General features: G+C 44.8%; 1 protein-coding gene across 2 annotated transcripts in view; it reads left to right on the top strand.

The window, feature by feature from the left end:
* Positions 1-21,930, top strand: part of CAMKK1 (calcium/calmodulin dependent protein kinase kinase 1) — a 222,264-nt gene that overhangs the window by 76,845 nt on the left and 123,489 nt on the right. For both annotated transcript variants that reach the window (XM_090025527.1, XM_090025528.1), the window contains exon 2: positions 11,728-12,285. In XM_090025527.1, the coding sequence (XP_089881653.1) occupies positions 11,830-12,285 (456 nt within the window). In that variant the 5' untranslated portion in view covers positions 11,728-11,829. The remainder of the gene's footprint in view (positions 1-11,727; positions 12,286-21,930) is intronic.

Below are 21,930 nucleotides of genomic sequence, written 5' to 3'. Positions count from 1 at the left end.
CCAACTGAATGAACCAAGTACCCATGCTAATTTGCAGTTTTCATTGCAATCAGTGTTTGCTAATACTTTATCAAATAGCAAAAAACCTCCCCTTGCCCTCCCAGCCCCCACCTCCACCCAAGCAATTAAACCGCTCCTTCTCCTACAGACAACACACAGATCTTCTTCAGGATCATACTCTTTTCAAAAGTATACTTCATACCCTGCCCTACTCAGAGCATATATGGCAAACATGTGCAGTCATTTGATAAATTGCAACAGCTTTAAAGTGGCAGTCTGTGCGTGGTGGGGGAATAACTCTGTGAAAAATGACAAATAAGATATCAGTAAGGGAATTAATTCTTCTCTTATAAGTTTATTTGCAGCTTTGGTTCATGTATGCATCATAATACTTTGATCTAAGACAGATGTTTAGGTTTGGCTGGAAGCAGACATGACCATGGCTAGAGTACCATACCCAGAGATGCAGGTTGTGCTTTATGAAAAATAACTACAGCTCAGCTTTGTTTCACTTGAGATGCTGGATCTGTGTTGCTATTCAGAATCCATCTTGTAAGAGGCATTAATGTTATACCTGATGAGTTTTCCCAGCCTTGGGGGTCTGTCTACTATAGATCATGCTTAATGAAAACACTGACTTTTTGTTGTAGAGACTTGTATGATTATGAGCTGTAAAATAAAGAGTTGTTGGCTATTTTGTCTGCTTATCTTGAAATCAGTTGTTTTGCTTGGTGCCTTTTGTGGAGAATGTAACAGGGATTAAGGTTCTTCCTACCAGCTTGTTTCAGGCTAGTGTAATATGGATATACAGCTGTAAGCAATTCCTGCTTCAATGCTCTTTTGAAAAAAACCCAAAAGAACAACAAATAGGGAAATAAAATTAATGTCAGGCCTACTGTACAGATGGAAATACACTTTCTTCTGCACTCTAAAAGCTGTTAGAGTAATTTCTTCTGAACCTCTGGGTTACTAAAGTGTTCTGTGTATGTTGAGACTGATCTAGCACATTATTGTGAGTAATAGCTTGCATTACAGTGGTTCCTAGATTCTCCAACCAAGATTAGGGTATGATTGTACTATGCATTCTATAAACACATAGGCTAAGTGCAGACGATCAAAAAGGTGGAGGCTGAATTGATTCAATCTTTGCAGGTTAGTCCAAGCCAGGGGCGGGCAAAATACGGCCTAAAGGCTGCATCCAGCCCACCAGGCAATTCCATCCAGCCTGCCGGGCCCCTGTTTAACCCCTGGCCCTTGCTGCTCCTCTGGAAGCCAGCATGTCTGTGCAGGAGGTGCAGCTTTGGTTGCTAAGCAGCTCCCCCTCCCGAGCCCAGCCTAGCCGGACCCACTGCAGCCCCAAGCCAGGGGCACTGCAAACAAGAAGCCTCTGCCTGGCCAAGGCTTTTGCTAGCCACCCCATGGCTGTTCCCAGCTTCCCAACCTGGAAATGCAAGTACGAGCCCCACCAGACTGGGGCCACGGACTCCTTGTGGAGAAAAGGGAGTAGGAGCACGGGGAACCATGTGTTATGGGGCTGGGTTGGACTGGCCTCGCACACTGCAGGAGCACAGGGAGCCATGTGCTTTGGAGTCAGGTAGGGCTGGCCCCGCACGCTGCAGCCATGTGCAGCCGGGGACTGGGACGGGAGCTGTGTGTTACGGGGCTAAGTGGGGCTGGCCCCACACACTGCCACCTGTGGCTGGGGGCTGGGGTGGGAGTGTGGGGAGCTGCACGCTATGGGGCTGGGTGGGGTAGCTCTGCACGCTGCTACTACATGCAGACTCTAGGGACTCTGAGGCACTCCCTACCACACACTCACTCACTCACCCCACCCACCATATCCACAGTGTACCTCCCTATGCACCCCCACTCCCCAACCACCCCCCCACATACACCCCTTTAAGCTCCCAAAATATACACGAGTAGGACTGTATTTTGAGCTTCTAGATACCCTATGCAAACACATAAATTGTGACACAAATGCTTTAAAAATAACATTAACATTAAGTTATAGTAGATGTTTGATTTTTTTTTTTTGGTTTTTGTTTTATTTTTAGTACATTTTTTTTTTTAAATTTCAAGATGGTAGCACCCTCCCTCCCAAAAGGGTTATTTCCAGCGCAAGGGAGGGGCTTCTGGTGGCAAAGATCGGGGTTTAGGGGTGGGCCATCTGGTTCCAACTGGTGGCCCGGGGGGGGGGGTACCCATCAAGGGGTGGGGCTATCTTTGGGGCCCTCAACAGCTCACCAAAACCCGTTACGTGGCCCTCCAGCCGAAATAATCACTCACCCGTGGTCTAACCTGTGTGGATTGAACTGACAAGCAAGTGAACAGACATTCACTTTTGATTCCAGAAATGCTGCCACAAGCTGGGCCAGAAGCTGGAGGGGTGCTAGAGCATGCCTCCCTGCTCAGCTGGAGCAGAGCACTTGGGCCAAGGCTAGCCTGCCTACTCTGTGAAGGGTATTGCAAGGGGAGGTGCAAAGCCTCCTGGGGTGCTGGGGGACTGTGAGTTAATTTGAATCTGGAGGGGATCTGGAACAAAAGTTCAGTAAACCAATTTAACTTAAATCTGTTAAGTCTGATACTACTTCCATCCAGGCTTATCTTAAACTGGTTTTGGCCATTTTGAAAGCAGTTTGTGTGCTGAATTTTTGTTGCATTACAGATTTGAACCAGTTTCCAATCACTTATACTGGTTTATGTGTCATTTCTGTCCCTAGTCTTCAAGACAGAAAATTCCAGCCTTGGAAAGCTTATAGTGCTATGAGTAGATCCACTGAAGTCAGTGGAGTTAGAGACATTTCATAGCTTGTAGAGCACACTGGGATTCTTCAAAATGCCTTTGTCCCAGTGAGCCAAGCTTAGGTAAAAGGGTTTTGCTCACATACTAAAGGGCTGAAGTCCAGTGGGGCAGAAAGAAGGGGGTTTTGTTCATAATATATTTAGTGCTGGGCCACTTGCAGGGTCATCTCATAGCAGGCAGTGCAGAGTGTGCTAGCATGGATTTGGACAGGTGCATCGACCCTCTAGCAATGGCTCCATTCATGGGCAGCACGGTGACTCCATGTTGCCTTTAGAGGCCTGCTGCAAAAGTGACCAGTAGCAGCATCCAGATGGATCATGGGAATCCTGGAGCATCCTCTCATGCTCATACCTAAGGCATGTGTCTGCGGGCACCTGGGGGGTCTTTGCTGTGCTACTTGGGGTCCAACACCAAGTGGTAACACTTTAGTTGGGGTGGGAGGAAGATATTTAAAGATCTAGTAATTTTTAAATTTGAATTTTAGTGGCTGATAAATTTTAAAATCACCCAAACCTTCAGTTGTAGTTTGGCTTTCAGATGTATGCATATACTATACTTCCATGATTTTTCAGCTTTATCTATATCTCTCAAGGCTTTGCAGCAGCATTCCCTCTAAGCTGTGTGTTGTGCACAGGGATGCCTGGCAACGTGGCATGAGTGCACCTGCGTGGCCGCACACGCCACGCAGCTTAGAGGAAGTGCTGCTTTGCAGCTTGCTGACAATGGCAGCCACGTTGTATTTGGTCCAGTGCGGACTGTCACTGGGGAGAGCTACACGATGTCCTTTCTCATGGAAATGTTTCACTATTTCTCCCTTGTTTTGTTCTTCTCTGAATCTAAAACGAGCCCTGTGTGGTTGCATACAAAGAATTTGCAGGTACTTCACTTCTTGAATGACTGAGATCCAGAGGCACTTGGCCTGAGTATCCAAAACAATCACCACATCATAACACAAACACTATTATTTCTGATGCTTTGTACAGCCAACCCAAATGCCTCTGCATATTTATCTGGTGGCAGAGGAGGAGTTACTACTGTAGCTACACAAGGGGGAAGATTTTGTACTAGATCAATAGTGTTGAACCTTTTTAGACTTTAAGGCCTTCCTTTGGAAAATGCCAGCTCTTAATTTTCCCTTTTTTCTGACTACAGAAAAATAGAGCAATTCTTCTGTTACAGAGAACTCACAACAGGTTGGAATAGTTTTAACACTATAGATTCTTATTTGAAATCTCTGGGTTTATCTTGGGAGTCATGTTTGCACACCTAACGGTGTTAATGTTAGTCCCAGGCTATGGTACCTGGCAGCACAGTTTGGGGAGGAGGTGAGCAGCCAACAGTGGCAAAAGAACAGGTTAGGGACCATTTAGAAAAGCTGGATGTATACAAGTCCATGGGGCCGGATGGGATGCAGCTGAGAGTGCTGAGGGAGTTGGCTGATGTGATTGCAGAGCCATTGGCCATCATCCTTGAAAACTCATGGCTATCAAGAGAGGTCCCGAATGATTGGAAAAGGGCAAACAGTGCCCATATTTAAGAAAGGGAAAAAGGAAGATTCAGAGAACTACAGACCAGTCAGCCTCACCTCAGTCCCTGGAAAAATCATGGAGCAGATCCTCAAGGAATCCATTTCTAAGCATTTGGAGGAGAAAGTGATTTAGGAACAGTAAGCACGGATTCACCAAGGGGAAGTCATGCCTGACCAACCTGATTGCCTTCTATGATAAGATGACTGGCTTTGTGGATGTCTACTGGGGAGACCAGTAGATGTGGCATACCTTGATTTTTCACAAGGCTTTTGATACTGTCTTCTGCAACATTCTCACAGGCAAGGTAAAGAAGTACAGGCTGGATGAGTGGACTGTAAGGCACATAGAAAACTGGCTGGGGCATCGGACCCAGAGGATAGGAATCAATGGCTCAATGTCTAGTTGGCTGGTATCAAGTGGAGTGCCCCATGGGTCAGTCCTTGGGCTGGTTTTGTTCAATATCGTCATCAACAACTTGGAAGATGGCATAGAGTTCACCCTCAGCAAATTTGTAGATGACACAAAGCTGGTGGGGAGTAGTAGATACACTGCAGGGTACGGCTACGATTCAGAGAGACTTCCACAAGAAGACCAAAAGAAATCTTCTGAACTGCAATAAGGACAAGTGCTAAGTCCTGCACTTAGGGCAGAACAATCCCATGCACCGGTACAGGCTGGGGGCTGACTGGCTGGGCTGCAGCTCTGCAGAAAAGGACCTGGGTGTTACAGTGGACAATAAGCTGAATATGAGCCCTTGTTGCCAAGAAGGCTAACGGCATACTGGGCTGCATTGGTAGGAGTGATGCCAGCAGGGCACGGGAAGGGATTCTTCTCCTCTAGTCAACACTGGTGAGGCCACATCTGGAGTACTGTGTCCAGTTTTGGGTCCTCGCTACAGAAAGGATGTGGACAATTTGGAAAGAGTCCAGCAGGGGGCAACAAAAATGGTTTGGAGGCTGGGGGACATGACTTATGAGGAGAGGCTGAGGGAAATGGGCTTATTTAGTCTGGGAAAGAGAAGACCGAGAGGGTATTTAATAGCAGCCTTCAACTACCTGAAGGGGGGTTCGAAAGAGGATGGAGCTGGACTGCTCTCAGCTGGAACAAGGAGCAATGGTCTGAAGTTGCAGCAAGGGAAGTTTAGGTTGGATATTAGGAAAAAGTTGCTCACTAGGAGGGTCGTAAAGCACTGGAACAGGTTACCCAGAGAGGTGGGGGAATCTTCATCCTTGGAGGTTTTTAAGGCCCAGCTTGACAAAGCCTTAGGTGGGTTGATCTCCCTGAGGATGGTCCTGCTTTGAGCAGGGGGTTGGATTAGATGACCTCCTGAGTTCCCTTCCAACCCTCATTTTTCTATGATTCTATTAATGTTGCGTGGCACCCTTGAAAAGGAACGCAAGGCACCCCAGAGAATCGCTGTATGTGACTGAGCTATTTACTCCAGACAGACAATTTACGTGTTCTTATCTGCTAGCCACACAGCAACACAAGTAGATGTAGTAGATGCTTCAGACTAAAGAAACAGTCCTAGAAAAAGCTTTGCCAAGTACTGCTGTGGATTTGCTGCTTTTTATTTCATATTGCTTAGGCAATAAGGCAAATCGTAAATGACTGTGCTGGTATCTCTGAAAGGGAGTGGGCTGTATTTGGAACCACCTATTTCTTTTTAACAAGAAAATAAAAATGAGATTTAATTCCCTAAAGACTGATTCTCTATAGAGGATGAAATCAGTTGGTGTTCTGGAAGTGTGATTAACTATGCTCTTTAACCATCTGTAAATCAGATTAAATAGTATTTTTCATGTTCATGATTCAAAAGCGAAGGTCAAAACCAGAATCCTGAAAAACTGTGGGTAGACATATTTGGATGGAGAAATGGTAGCTACTGCTAATAGGGGGATAACTCTGGCTCTTCCTTTGCTGCGCTAATTTATGGAAAATAGCCCTGTGGAGAGCAAAAAACCGATCAGTGATCTAGGAAGCATAACAAAATGAAAGGGTGTAGGAACTCGGATTCTTTAGCTTGGAGAATAGAAGACTGAGGAAGTCCTCGGTAACAGCCTCCAAGTAGGCAAAAGGGAGCAATGATGATAGACTATTCTCTGTGTCTACAGGAGATAGGACAAGAAGGAATAGTCTGAAAATTCAAAAAGGGCAATTTAATTAGGATATTATAAAGAACTCTCTAACTATGAGTGTGGTTAAGTACTGGAACAGATTTCTATCATTGTTTTTTAAGAGCAGGTTAGGTAAACACTTGGCTAGGTTGGTTTAGACCAGGGATGGGCAAAATGGGGCCGAGGGCCAGATGCGGCCCACCAGGCCATTCTATCTGGCCCGCAGGGCCCCTAAAAAATTTAGAAAATTAATATTTATCTGCCCCCGGCTGCCTGTCATGAAGCCCTCGATGGCTTGCCAAAACTCAGTAAGCCCTCTGCCCGAAATAATTGCCCACCCCTGGTTTAGACAGCGGATGATCCTGCCTTAAGCAGGGCATGGGCTACTAGGGCGTGTGTAAATGATATGGGGGGCCCTAAATTGAAGCAGTGGGTTTTAAAAAAGCACTGCCTTAATTTAGAGCCCTTTAAATCCCCATCTTGTGCACATACCCTGCTGACTTACCTGCCTCCAGCAGGGAGAGGAAGGTGAGCTGCTGGCGGGCAGAGAGGTCCCTGGGCTGCAAGGCTGGGAGGGGCTGGTGCTTCCCTCCATGGCAGCAGCAGCCCCCACTCCCCAGGCAGCAACCTGGGGGGCACCACAGCCATGGAGGGAAGCACCAGGCCCCTGCACAGTTCAGGCAGGCAAGCTCCAGGGCGGGGGGAAAAAAAAAGATCAGACTCTCCACTTTTCTTGAGCAGAGCTTGCTTTCCCAGACTGCTGCTAGGCTGCCTGCAGGGCTTCCTGCAGAGCCCCTGAGCTGCACAGAGCCCAGTGCTTCGCTCCGCAGCTGTAAGGGCAGCAAAGTACAACTCCTCAGAAGCGTTTTAGTTTGCTGCACTCCAAGTCATTTAAGGTGCATTATGCCACCAAATTTCCTACAGCGGCTGGAACTGATGCAAACACCAGCACCATGTAAGTGTTGCAAAAGCATTTAGCCCCTTTAAAGTGTGTTGTGCACACATCCCTCGTTTCGTCTAGATGACCTCCTGAGGCCCCTGCCAGCCCTATTTTTCCAGTGATTCAGTGGATGAACCTGAATATAGTGTCGGAAATGCTGGAACATAAAGTGGGGGCAGGACCTAGTTAGTTTTCATGGGGCTCTTTAGGGGATATGTGGTTACTGAAGTAGCTGCCAAAGTATACACCAAACAACCCAGCTGTTCAAAGTAGTATTCTTGCCGTTCTCCCTTCCTTTTCCATCCTTGTTCTTAAAGAGATTCATGCTTTGTGACAAGCGTTTAAAAGCTTGTTCAAACTATATTTAAAATTGAGCTTTCTATTTAATTACACTTTCAAGTGACTGACATCTTTGTCACATTTCTTAAAACAAAATTACAAAAAGACAGGCTGTGTGTATGTATTTTGGGAGTAGGGGCGTGTGACCATACATGGGAAGTAAGAGAGTAAGACTGCAGAAGAAGGGCTTATTCCATCTTGTTGTTTCCCTGCTGTTGTTGCAGAGTTAAGACTGTGGTCCGTGTCCTGCCCTCCTTTACACCCTTGCAGCCCCACTGAAATCCTAAGATTGTATGGGTATAGAGGGGTTAAGAAATCAGTCTTAAACGCATGCGTGTAGCCGGGCAGGGGAGAAGAGTGGGGAGAAGTTTGTGTTTTTAACCCTTCCTTGTAGCCTCTTCATAGCAGGATTCAGCTTTGTTAATTTTAATTGAGCATTTTTAGCTGCTTCAGGCCAGGAGCTGCCCCTGACTAGGGCACAGAATCCACACTGAGAACAGTACAGTAAAGCCTTGTGAGCGCCTTCACTGAAAGCAATGAGCATAATGCTGATCTCCCTTAGTTCTGGCATAAATTGGGAATAACACCACTGAAGCTAGTGTGGTAGTGATGCAGGTAATGGCAGAATTGGGGCCAGTGTGTAATTAATATAATAAACAACTTGACTTCTGTGTAAAAGATGAAAGCAAGCTGCTGTCGCAGTCACGTTGTACATCACTGGACACAGTCCAGGGTGCTGGTACCCTAACAGATCCGTGTTAGAATTAATCGGATAAAAATTCACGTAATGGGATTCAATTGTACATGTAGCAGCCCCATATTTTTTGAGGTGATTAGTAGAAGACAGCTGTAGGCTGCATATGATTGTTTCCTATTCTGGACCGGGATGGATTGATTTAAAAGCATGGCTTTTAATCAGGATTTAAATCAGCAAGTAGGCAACCTTGATTTCAATAATCAGTTTTAATCTCGTTTTGCATTTTTACTTTTTAGTTATTTTCCTAAGGAAAGGTTGATTCTCTGTGGTTGATGATCATTAAAAGGCGTTGATTTGCAACTAAATATATCCTTTCTCTATCCCATTTATATCTATACACATTTATTTAAGCAATTATGTAGCTTAAGATGCATTTATTCAGATTCTTAGTATTAATATTTTTCTTTTGGAAAATGGTGAATGGTGGATTTATTTTTAACTAAATGGGTTTTTTTTTTCACTTTCGATTTTGTATCAAGCTGTATGTGGATAGAAGGTGGAATGCAATGAATACTCAAGCAGCGTTTTCATGGCACTTTTTTTTTCTTAGTTCCATAAATAAAGCTATCTTAAATGTTTTGGACACAAGCAAAAAAGTTTATCGAAATGCATTTTGCACTTCAGGTGGATTTATTACACAAAGGACGTACTGTCTGTAGTTAATGAATTGATTGATTGTTTCTGGTCCCTACATGCTTCAAGTTTTCCGAACCGGTAGACTTCATATTCTGTGTAGTCGTAGATGGGAAGAGAAACAAGCTCCCTGTTTTTTTTCATTTGTCAGTTGGTTTCTTAAATTTGAACGACCCAGTCATTTAACTGAGCTAACAGAATAAACTGAAATGATGCAAATGTTCTTTCTGTCCCTGCAAGAGAGGCTATTGCTACCAAACTGGATTAGCAGTGCAACAAACCTTAGTTGCAGGTACCTAGCCAGTGACTTACGTTGCTCCAGTAGTTTGATTTTTCCTTACAACATTAGCATCAAACATATGGCCTGCCACTTGCATGTTTTGCTTACATTTACTATAATTTATTAAAAGAATTTAAAACTAAACTAGTAACAAACATAATTTCAAATATGACTTTATATGGTTTTATTTTTAAAGGATGAATATGTTTTAATTTTAATGAACTCAAAAAATGTACCCTGTTCAAATTTGCTGATGACACTAAGATGTGGGGGGACATGGGCACACTAGAAGGATGCAACAGGCTACAATCGGACCTAGACAGGTTACAAGGGTGGGCGGATGAGAATAGGATGGGATTCAACACAGACAAGTGTAAAGTGATGCACCTCGGGAGGAACAACCGGCACCATACCTACGGGTTAGGGAACTCCCCTCTTGTCAGCACGGAGGCGGAAAAGGATCTTGGAGTCATCATTGACTCCAAGATGAACATGGGCCGGCAGTGTGGGGACGCGGTCAGGAAGGCCAACCACACCTTGGCATGCATCCACAGATGCATCTCGACCAGGTCCAAAGAGGTGATCCTCCCACTCTATGCGGCACTGGTCAGGCCGCAGCTGGAGTACTGCGTCCAGTTCTGGGCGCCACACTTCAAGAGGGATGTCGACAGCCACGTCCATGATCAGGGGGACAGCAGGGCAGGCCCTATGAGGAGAGCCTATGGGACCTGAACCTGTTCACCCTCCACAAGAGAAGGCTGAGGGGGATCTAGTGGCCTGTTATAAACTAGTCAGAGGGGACCAGCAGGCATTAGGGGAGTCACTGTTTCCCCGAGCACCGCCAGGAGTGACCAGGAATAAGGTCACAAGCTGGCAGAGGGTAGGTTTAGGTTAGATATCAGGAGGCGCTACTTCACAGTCAGGGCAGCTAGGATCTGGGACCAACTTCCAAGAGAAGTGGTGCAGGCTCCTACCCTGGGGGGTATTAAGAGGAGGTTAGAGGAACAGCTTGCTGGGGGTCGTTTGACCCCAGTACTCCTTCCTGCCATGGCAGGGGGTCGGACTTGATGATCTGCTTAGGTCCCTTCCGACCCTAGAAACTATGAAACTGAAAAATCTTATTTAATTGAATGCTTAAAAAAAAGTCTCCATCCTGTTCCAGACCTCCTTTAGCACTTTTTATAGTCACAGGTGACCGGTGTGTAGGCTAAAATACTCATCTGTCTGCTAATTTCACATGGCTAAGGGCATTCTATGGTATTTTATTATCAACTTCTCAGAATATATTGGCCAGCAACACAGCTGCTCATGTACTGTTGAAGCCATTATGCCCACTGAAACCACATCCTTAAATGCCTTCTCTAGCTTCACTTTGCCGTTTATTCTATTGCAAAGAAAACTGTGTGTATGCAACAGCCTCACAGACCATACCTGCCTTGTCTCCCTGTGGTGCTCCAGCTGCTGCCAAGAGGCATGCTCTGCAACCTCTCATTGCATGCCAAATCCAACAGCTGAGACAGGGGAGCCTGAGAATAGCTCTTAGTCGCATGCTCAGGGCTGCTTTTAAGCTGACTTTGTAGCCTCAGTTCTGGTTTTGGTGTATGCTGGGACAAGAGATGGAGTATGGTTTTTGGCGGCTTTCCCAGGCCCAGCATGGAGAAGGTTGAGGCCTGTCCCAAGTGATCTTTGTACTGCTGATCATAGAATCATAGAAATTAAGGGCTGGAAGGGACCTCAAAAGATCATCAAGTCCAACCCCCCTGCTCTGGGCAGGAATACTACTGAGATCAAAGGGGAATTCTTTGGCAGGGCACATGAAAAAGCTTTTTCTCTCAGCAGGATGATGTGAGATGTCCCCAAACTCTTGCTGGGAAGCCCCCAGGAGCCATGAAGGGCAGTGTAGTGACACAAAGGCAGGGGTGGTTAAGGATGGTTTGTTCAGTGTTGTTTTCTGACCTGTGTTCTGTGCTGCCATACTCTAGAAATGATATTTCAAGTGAGGTCACATCTTTGATCTTTTATCCCTTCACAGTTGTTTTAAGGGACTCCAGTAATTTTCTCTTTCCTTTTATCGTAAAATTATTTTCTGTCGATCTAGATACAGAAAGCAGAAGGTACTCTTAGCTGACTTGTAGCCAGGCAGATAAAATCCTTCCTGTATCCTTTGTAAATATTTTGTAACTAGTTTTGGGGTTGGTTTTACTTTTTCTTCTGGATGTTTTTAACCAGCTGCCTGGTTTTTCTCTGATTTTTTTTTTCACGTGCCTGCTGCAAGACGTGTTGGCCGTACCTTTGCTTAGGATTTCTCATTGTGTTTTTTTTCTAGAGAACCGAGCGGAGAGATTCTTGCATGCCACATGTTTCCTGCGATCCCTGACACCGCAGCTGTCTTTGGTGTCATCTGAGACCTTGAGCATCAGGCATAATCATGGGAGATTCTCCAGCTGATGTGATGGATGGATGTGCAGATGCATGCTGCAGAGACACTCAGACAGAACTGGCAGAGAGAGTAGCAGCTATAGATGTGGCTGTTGGCCCTGATATAAGTGACCAAAATTCTCAAGAAGCAGAAGAGGAGAATGACGCAGTCTTTTCAGATAATGTAAAAAACATCCAGAGGAATGGGGTCAGCAGTGATACAGGAACAAATGAATCGTTACCTTCCCAGGAAGATGATGATGCCAACCAAATGAATGTTCCCAAGAGAGGTCCCACGAGACCTGTTCTCTCCAGTAGGAAGTTGTCTCTTCAAGAAAGAGCTACAGGAAGCTTCCTGGGTTCTACCAATGCCCCAGGATATGGTCCTTATGCAACAGGACCCTCACCACGGATAGTGAGGAGACCAACAATAGAGTCTAATCGGGTCTCCATATCCGATGCAGAGGTACGTTTCTTTTCTGTTGAAATGCTGATGCTATGGTTGGGTTGATGTCTGGTGGTAGGAAACTAGCCTTCAAAGCTGAGCATTTTGTAAGTGCTTAGCTCCACAAGTTTTAAAAATGTCTGAGAATAATAAGAATTTGCAATAAACAATTTGTAACTTTGCACAGCTGGTAGCCCTGAGTGACTGTATCTATAACCTTTGAGAACAATCATGCCTGCTACTATCAGTGGGCCACCTGATTGAACTGGGCTTATTTCAGCAAGCCCATTAATAGTTCCACTGAAACTAATGCCTCCCTTGTTTCTATACTATTTGAATATGAGAAGTAGCAACATTGTTGCTTAAATCTGATAGCCCTTAATGTTGCTTTTTTTAAAGGGTAGCCCTTCAACTGAAGCTGAATAGATTGTCATAGGCTTTTTTTTAACAATGTAGTTTATATCCTGTGGCAGTTCAGGCATTATTATTGTTTTACGGGTGTATCCATGTGGAAATAAGGCAATTCCCATCAAATTCTGCAAGCACCGATGTGGGCACTGCAGATGCTATGTGATTTCTAAGGGAACATAAAGCTATTGGGATTCCCTTTCCTGATTTTTTTTATTTTTTAAGCACATTTTTATTGACTTATAGAAGTAGTTTACCAGGTAGAAGCTAAGGTTCCTCAGACAGTGCAGCCAGGACTACACGAGTCCTTAGGCAGTTCTGTGAACGCAGAGGGGGAAGCTATAAAGACTCTATTCAGATTGTGCAGTCCTATTTCACACTTCAGAGCCCACCATATAAAATGAGATATGCAGCAGTCTGCAGCGATACTGCAGGCTGTACGGCACTTGAATAACTGAGGAAGTCCTTGCAGACCATGCTGAAACTTTTTGATAGGGCTCTCTTTGAGAGCAGGACGTGATGAAAGGCATGCATTCTCTTTGTAAGCTGTGAAACCCACTCGCAGGATAACACAACTTCATTTGGGCCCTCTAAAGCTTCTCTGGGCAAAGCACTGGGGAATAGCTTATTGGTAGGAAGAAAAGACGGGGATGGGCCGGTCATTTCCATCTATAATGTGTGGGATTCCAGGATGCATAAATGAGGATCACCACCAGATTTCTCAAGACCTTGGCTCCAAGACTGGTTGTAAATTCTTTTTAATTGGAAAAGGCTGAGGCTGGGAGAGATGCCTGGAGCTTGAGGCTGTGGCAGGCAGGCAGGAAAATAACAGCAGCAGTAGGAGGACTGTCAGCAGCCAGAGACACAGCAGCTGTCTGCCTCCCACCCCTCTGCCACCTCTCACTCAATTCCAAGATAAGGGATTTTTTCTCTCATGTTAAATGAAAGGAATATGAGGGGAGGGGGGTGCTGACTTTGTTTTGGAAGCAAATAAATACGGTATTGGTTGGAGGAGGTTTTTTTACGTATAGGATGGAATACCAGGTCAAAGCAAATGAAATGAGAGGATGCGACCCTCACTCTAGTCTGGCTGTTAATTTGGGGATTAGGACTCTTGCTGTAATTGGAATTGGATTCAAAGAGACTTAAACCTTGGTTTTTCACATTGCAAGGGAATGTCTAAGAGATCTTGTTTTTCTTTGCTGGTGGAAGAAAAGCAACTTCCAAATACTGAACACCCTTCACAACATGGAATTTGTGTTTTCAGCCTCTACGTACTTTCTGTTTGGTCACTTTGCTGGTGCTGAGCTCTTTGCAAAAGCTGTCTTTGCTTGTGGACGCCAAATACTTTAAATAACTTCCTGGTTTTATTTAATTTTGGCCTACACGTACTTCTTTTCCCATGTTCTTCTTCCTCTTTTGTTTCCTGTTGCCCTTTCATGCTCCTTGTCATTCAGTTCCTTCTTTCTCTGCTGCTTGGGGCTGGACAGCTACCAAGAGAATGCGGTTTAGTGACAAGAGGCAAGGATTTCTTAGGGTGATTTTTTTTTTTTTTTTTGAGGACCAACTGTATAGTTGGGATAAAGTTAGACAAGTTTCCAAATCCAAGACATTCTTTCTCCAGTAAGATGTCACCCCTAAGAAATCCTTGCCTCTTGCATACTTTCTGGACCACCATGGCTACAACATCACTCTTACACTACCATTCAACTACAATTAATTTTTAGTGCCAGATTTCATCATCTTCTGTTCATATAGATTATATGAACTTAGGGTCTCCTCCTGCCTCTTCTCTGTGGCAAGGAGCTCACCTCTATCCATGGAGAAGAGCAAACAGCATTTGGACACTGTGCCAAGGGGGGCTGAGGCTTCCCTTCTCCTCGCAGGGTGCTCTTCCTACAAGGTCCCTCTGAACCACTGTAGCAGAAATGCCATATGGTGGTAGAGAAGAGGTGGTGCAAGATGGAGGAGTGCTCTGTGATTACACAGGTCTTATGGCCTTGCCCTGCAAAGCGGGGTTTGCTGCTCCAGCCCTGAGGTTGCAGTAGGAAAGTGGTTCTCAGCTAGGATGCTATGGCACGCTGGGGTGCTTTGAGAGCCTTTCAGGGATGCTGCAGGGTACCATGCCATGCACTATTAAATGTGCAAACATTATTCACAAAATAAACTTACAGCTTGCAGACAGAAATTCATAGTGTTAAAAACATTCATTCTGTTATGGTCTCTCTGAGTGAAAGCTAAGTGCTGGCATTTTCTAAGGGATGCCTTGAGTCTAACAAGGTTGAGAACCACTGCAGTTGCAGGTGGCAGAGCCAAAGGGACTGGGGAGTCTTCACTCCTGCATAACACCTGGTTGTATGCTCCAGAAGAGGGCAGTTCCTATGGGCTTTCTGACTTCAGCATTGCTGGCAGATACCCTTTCTCCCTGGGGGCCACAGCTGTAAGATGGCAGAACAGAGTAACTTTGCCATGTAGGGCCTAACTCTGCAACACTCTTGTCTCACGGTGTCTTCAGGTGCCTGCATCCCTGAATATAGGAGAGTTCAAGGGCTAACGGTGCTCAGGGGTGCCCATGACGGGCCTAGGGGTGTCTGCATTGTTTGCTCCACAAAGAAGGTTTTACTTCGGTCACTGGGGGAAAGGCAGTGAAGGGAGTATGGGAAAATGAGTGGGTGATGCCAAAGACGGGAGGATTCAGAGCTTGTTAGGAGGGAGAGAATGGGGACTAAGGATGGAGAAAGGGATAGTAACATTATAAGCTTCAGAGAATCAGCTGGGCAGATGCTTTACTGTTCCCAGCTGATACTTAAGACAAACTCCTAACATCTTCTACCTGTGTAAACCCACTGTAGGCAATGGAGTGTCACTGAGGGGAGACTAGGTCCATGGACCTATAGTATATGGACATGTTGTGGGCTTTGAGTCCTTTGTAACAGAAGAATTGCTCTATTGGTTTTCCATAGTGAAAAAACAATTGAAAGCTAAGAGTGGGCATTTTCCAGAGGGTTGTTTGAGTCTAACAAGGTTGAGAGTTGTTGGGCTAGAGCATGAGGCTGGACGTCCAGACTCTGTGTTCTAATACAAACTCTTAACACTTGTGACCTTCATCAACAACCTGGAAGATGGGAGGGAGTAGACCCTCATCAAGTTTGCAGATGACACCAAGCTTGAGGGAGTAGTAGATACACTGCAGGGTAGGGCTAAGATTCAGAGAGACCTGAACAAATGGGAGGATTGGACCAAAAGAAATCTCATAACATTCAATAAGGGCAAGTGCAAAGTCCTACTCATAGGCTGGGCTAGGGACTGACTGGCTAAGCAGCAGCTCTGCAGAAAAGGACCCTGACGGATAATAAACTGGGCAATAATCTGACTATGTGCCAACAGTGTGCTCTTGTTGTGGAGAAGGCCAACGACATACAGGGCTGCATTAGTAGGATGTTGCCAACAGATTGAGAATAGTGATTCTTCCCTTCTATTTGGCACTGGTGAGGCCACGTCTGGAGTACTCTGTCCAGTTTTGGGCCCCACGCTACAGAAACAATGTGGACAAATTGGAGAGAGTCCAGTGGAGAGCAACAATAATAGTTTGGGGGCTGGGGCATGTGACTTTTAAGGAGAAGCTGAGGGAACTGGGCTTATTTAGTCGGGAAGAGAAGACCGAGGGAGGTGTTTAATAGCAGACTTCAACTCCCTGAAGGGTGGCTTCAAAGGAGATGGAGCTAGACTGTTCTCAGTAGTTGGCAGATGACAGAACAAGGAGCAATGGTTTCAAGTGTCAGCAAGGGAAATTTAGGTTTGATATTGGAAAAACTCTCATGAGGATGATAGTGAAGCACTAGAACAGGTTACCCAGAGAGGTGGTGGAATCTCCATCCTTGGAGGTTTTTAAGACCTGGCTAGACAAAACCTTGGCTTGGATGATATAGTTAGGGCTGATCCTTTGAGCAGGGGGTTGGACTAAAAGGCCTCTTGAGGTCCTTTCCAACCCTAATTTTCTGTAAATGTCAGTCACCTTTGTAGCACCTTAGTTTTTGCCATCTGAAGAATGAAGAAATCTGTTTGCTCCCTGTGTAAAACACAAACTAGTCGTTTAAACTGTTGCTCTTTTTTTGCAAGTCACTGTTGCTGTGGGGTAGGAATTCATTGTACTCTAGCATTAACAAGAAGATGTCTAAATGAAGCAGACTAAGTATTTGGTATTTTAATAACAGATTCCAGGAAGCCTATATGACTTCCCTACATCTTTGTTGTTATTCTGCAGTGATTTTTACTGTGCTGGGAATGAAGCTTGTGTTAAATGTGTTTCAAGGTAATTGCAGGGGAATATATTTTATAACAAGCTCTGATCTATAGGGAAATTCAGACTACTCAAAATCCTCTCATATTAAATCAATATCTTGGTCAATAGACGTATTTTTGGCTTGGAAAAGAAAAGGCTTAGTTTGAAATGCAGATGCAGAGACTTCTATTTCCCTGTTCCAGCAGCAGTTTTTATCGTGCAGTGCTGCATTTTTAATGGTCACTTTGACGTAACTATTCAGAGCCTTGCTACACTGCACCTGAAATACTTAATATGGCTGCATTCAGTGGAAGGCATCATTCATATTAATGGAGAGTCAGTACAGCACAGAAAGGTACAAGGATGCATTGGGAGGGAGGCTACTTCAGAGGGTCCCTGTGCTGTTTTTCAAAGACGGCAAAATGATGATTTGGGTTTTAGAGGAAGTCTTTCAATTTACTAACCCAGTCTTGCTGTCTGTTGTTTCCATTTTTGTTCTTTATGATGTGATTTTGCTATACAAGCTGTTCTCCTTCAAAGTCCTTCAGGTGCTCCCACTCCCTATGCTTCTCTGTCCAGAGGCTTTAGTCTCTGTCATTCAGTGTAATTTTACAGAGCCTACCATGATAGATCTCAGAATATAATGGGAATTTGTTATTATAGAAATAATAATGATGGTATCTTCTTGTTGTTCACTTTCTAGGCCAGTTCCAATCTGGTTTACACCCAATGGAAACCCTTGTACCACAGTCATTTTCAAAAAAGATTTCAACAAAAAGTGTTCTGCGGTTGATGATACTATACTTTGTGTTTAATTTTCGTCTGAATATTTGGGAAGTTAGAACTATTGCTGGGACCCAGGTGTACTGCCCATGTTGAGACAAGAAGATGCCCTAGGAAAGGTCTTGGATAGGAATGTGTAGTCATTCTCAAACCACAAAACAAAGGACACGGACCAGAACAAGAAATGGAGGTTGAATAAGGGAAACCTATTATAACATGGCACTGGAAAGTAAGCATTAAAAATGGTTGCTTCCACTTCAGAGAGCAGGATTTCCCCAGTCTTGTAAGAGGTGGTAGGCAGAGCAGGAAGACAGGCAGACTTACTGAGAAAGCTTGAACTGAGGGGCCAGGAGGGAGCAGAGGGTCTTGCAAGACTGAAGAGCCCCAGGTTGCAGTGCAAATGACCTTTCATAAGTTCATTCCCCACACACTTGTAGTATAGGCTTTGGTGACCTGCTTGTATTAAGGCAGTTTTGAAGCTGCTCTTTTCCCTTTGCATTGACTGCTTGGAGTCATCAGTCAATGTCCTTCTGGAGGCAGTACATCCGTCATTTGGTGCTAGCAGTCATTACAGTAAGTTATAGTCTTAGCAAAAATGAAGATTAAATCTGTGAACATCCAGACTTTGTCAGCTACACATGGTCGGGTTTCATCAGTCAGAAGCCAAGATGGATGGTGCAGCTGCACACTGGGACACATCAAAATGCCCTGTGTTATGCTGATTGCGATCCAGGATTGGCTCTACTTTCATTAACCAACAATAGTGGGAATTACAGCAGTTCAGTGCCTTGCCACCCATAATCCCCTTTATCTTTAATTTAGAGAAACTCTAGGAAATAGGCTAGAGAGACATGAAAAGGGTGACATCACAGGTGCAGTTTCGTTGTAGAAGAGCCTGTTTTATACTTAGAGAGACTCTGCCAAGGTTTTGGTGTCATCCTTGCTTGCCCTGGGGCTAAGTGGAAATTAGTTTTCAGGAGTGGGGTCGGTTGTTCATGGAACAGGGAGTGATGAAGATAAATTTACTCACTTCTCCTTCCTAGGTGTCAAAACTCCATGAAAGGAGTGCCTGTGAGGCACCTAAGTGCTACCCTGTTCTTGCCTGCTTGAGTCTGAAAATCCATCAGTGCATTTGCTTTTGTAATGCTGTCATCTTAGCCTTAAGAAAAAATCACGAGAAAAGCAGCAAGGCGGAAGAGGACCCATCTTTTTCTGCATTAAGTTTTTGGAGCATCTTCAAACTAGGTGGAGTAAGATGCCATTTAGGCATCTAAATCCACTTAGGCACGTAATAGGCTTTGACCAAAAGAGTTTAAGGTCACCTAACAAATCTTTGCAAACCTGGGACTGCGACATAGGTCTCCTGACTAGTGTCTAGTGTTCTACTTGCTAAACCAACGGTTCTTAATCTTTTTGATGCCATAGCCCAACTAAACATGATATGCAACCTCTAGAATTGGAAGTTGTGCCGTTGGAAGCGTTGTTGTGCAGTTGTCTTTAGTATGGTGCTGTTGCCCAGTTTACCTGAGTTAGCTATGATTTGTGCTACCTCCCGAACCAGTAGCCGTCTCTGTCCTTGTAGCCCACCCACAGCACCTCTGCAGTTGACCTGTGGGCTGTGGCCCACCAGTTGGAGAACCATTTTCCTAAACTAGTGGTTTTCAACCTTTTTTCATTTGTGGACCCCTACAAAAAATTGAATGGAGGTGCAGACTCCTTTGAATTGTAAGTGTGGGTATTCACATACTTTTGACTGATCGTAGTCTTCTGTCATGGACTCCTTACGCATAATCTGTGGACTGCCAGTGGTCCATGGACCACAGGTTGAAAACCACTGTACTAGGCTGTGAGGTCTCCTTCAGTTCTAGGTATTCATGAAGCCAGTTCACAGCTTCCTCCCCATTACAGACAACATAAGAGGATGGACCGTGGTGGTGAGTTTGCTGAAGTTCTCTTTTGACTGTGATGATGGGACTGAAACCTGATTTATTGTGAGGATAACACAGGTTCCTGTACTTGGGAAATGACTGGAAATGGGAATTTCTCTCTCTGAAAAATCTCATTACGGGCTGACTTTGAAGTTCTTCATCACCATTTCTGATGGGGCTTTTATTATACAAAACTGCAGAGGTGTGACAAGTGTAAGGACACAGGTTTTCTAAAATAGCACATTAGAGCACCGCTCATTGAAAATGCATTACCCATTCTTAACTACTTGCATTCCCCCCCACCTCCCACCCAAAAAATCTGTAGGCAGCTCAGGAAAATATCATGTGGGGCGTGGGTAGAGTTCTGCAGAAAAAAATAAAGGCCTGTTTCCCCCATCTCCCTCATCTCCTTGACTCCCCGCCTCCCAACACACCCTTATGTATTGTTAATTAAATTATATTTCTCTCCTCCAGATTCTCCTGATTGACTGAAGTGTCCTTTTATTTCTTTCACTCCATTCTTTCTCTCGCCCCTGCATCTCCTTCTGCCTGGTGGTTTAAATCCCCCATTTCCCAAGAGCCTGCCTGTTCTCTCCACCCCCTAGGATCATTGATAAAGTCATTCCAGCTGCTTCTTGCTCACACAGCCCAGTGTGGGTTGGTAGAAGGTTAGAGCAATATGGTGCTTAGCAGAAGCAGAGCGGATGAAGTCAGGTAGGTGTGTGGTTGCTCAGTCCTGCTGCAGCAGAACTAAGGCCAACTGGTTCAGGAAGCAAGGCTGAAGATAGACATGGCCTTTTTAGTGTTGGCTACTTTCCTACAGTTGGTATCCTCAACGTAGCTATAGGGACACTGGTGTGTGGTTACAAATTAGGACTAGGAATCCTTCACTTCAGCAGAAAGCGAGGGCCACTGGCACCTTGCAAGACCTTTTGTTCAAAAAAGTGTGTGTGGGGTGGGGGCACTTCTTTACTTTTTGGCATTTATGTGACTCTAGTTAACTTCCACCCACAAAACACTGAGGACCTAACACAGCAGTTGCCATCATCATAGGTTGCTCTTCTTGAGTTGCCATAGCCCTTTTACCCTGTGTCTCTTGTCTGTTTAGTCCCTTTGGCTGTTTAGGGTGCAAGCTGTTTGTCTAGCTTAAAATTCTGTGTTTCTACAGTAACTAACAAAGTGGAGCCCCATTCATAGCTCTCTTCTTGCTAGGTGCTGTTTTAATAAACATAATTAATAAGTTGCTACCTGATAATGTACCCTGCTTAACTAATATTACATTTGCTTATTCTTTTTTTTTTAAATATTATTGAGCAGAGAACATAGATCCATACTGTCTACTGTAAGTCCAGAACACACCTTTGGGATCATCTAGTCTGTACAACAGAAGCCAAAAGACTTCCTTGAATTAATTCCAGTCTGAAGTCCAGTACTTGGGGTTGAACTAAAGCATCTATTTAAAAAACAAAAACAAAAGTCCAGTCTTGTTTTTGGCTAAGTACAGACAGTCAAAAAGCCTGAGGCTGAATTGATTCAGTCTTTGCAGAGATTAAACTGACTGTACCTCGCACCCCTCCCCATTCTCCAAAGCCATGGAAGCAACTTTGTGGTTGATGAGTCTTCCTCTTGGTGCTCTTCCTACTGGTAATATTCCTCCCAGTTCTTTTGAAGAAGGAGCTGTGTAGAGACCAAGGAGCTGGTGTGGTGACATGGGGTGTTCTGCCAAGTTCCCAAGGGCCTCTATGAGGTCTGAGAGCTAATAGTCATGGTGAAAGTATTACGTGTTCTGCAGAATTCCTCTAGTTAGGTCACTATAAGCATTCCAGCTACAAATCAAAGAATGGAGGAAAGACTCTCTCAAGGAAGCAAACCAGCTGAGGTTTCCCCATGGGACTGTTTCAGACTCAACATTAGGAAAAACTTGTTTACAGTCAGGGTGCCCAGACTGTGGAATAAGCTCCCTCCAGAGGTGGTGCAATCACCTACTCTGGAAATCTTCAAGAGGAGACTGGATGGTCACCTTGCTTGGGTCACTTGTCCCCAGTTGTCTTTCCTGCTTGATGCATGGGTCTGGACCCGATGATCTTCTGAGGTCCCTTCCAGCCTTATAATCTATTAATCTATGAAGCAGACATAAACAGCCATTTACTTTCGATTTCAGGCACAGCATGGACTGTGTGTTCACTTCTTCTTCCTGTTGCCCCTGAGGTCTCTGGGATTTGTAGTCCAAAGTTACAGCAGCAGGACTCTGCAGGGTTGCCCATC

The sequence above is a fragment of the Crocodylus siamensis genome, chromosome 13 (assembly GCF_052110815.1).
Source record: "Crocodylus siamensis isolate JL-2025a chromosome 13, ASM5211081v1, whole genome shotgun sequence".
NCBI classification, from domain to species: Eukaryota; Metazoa; Chordata; order Crocodylia; family Crocodylidae; genus Crocodylus; species Crocodylus siamensis.
This window is presented reverse-complemented; position numbering and strand designations above follow the sequence as displayed.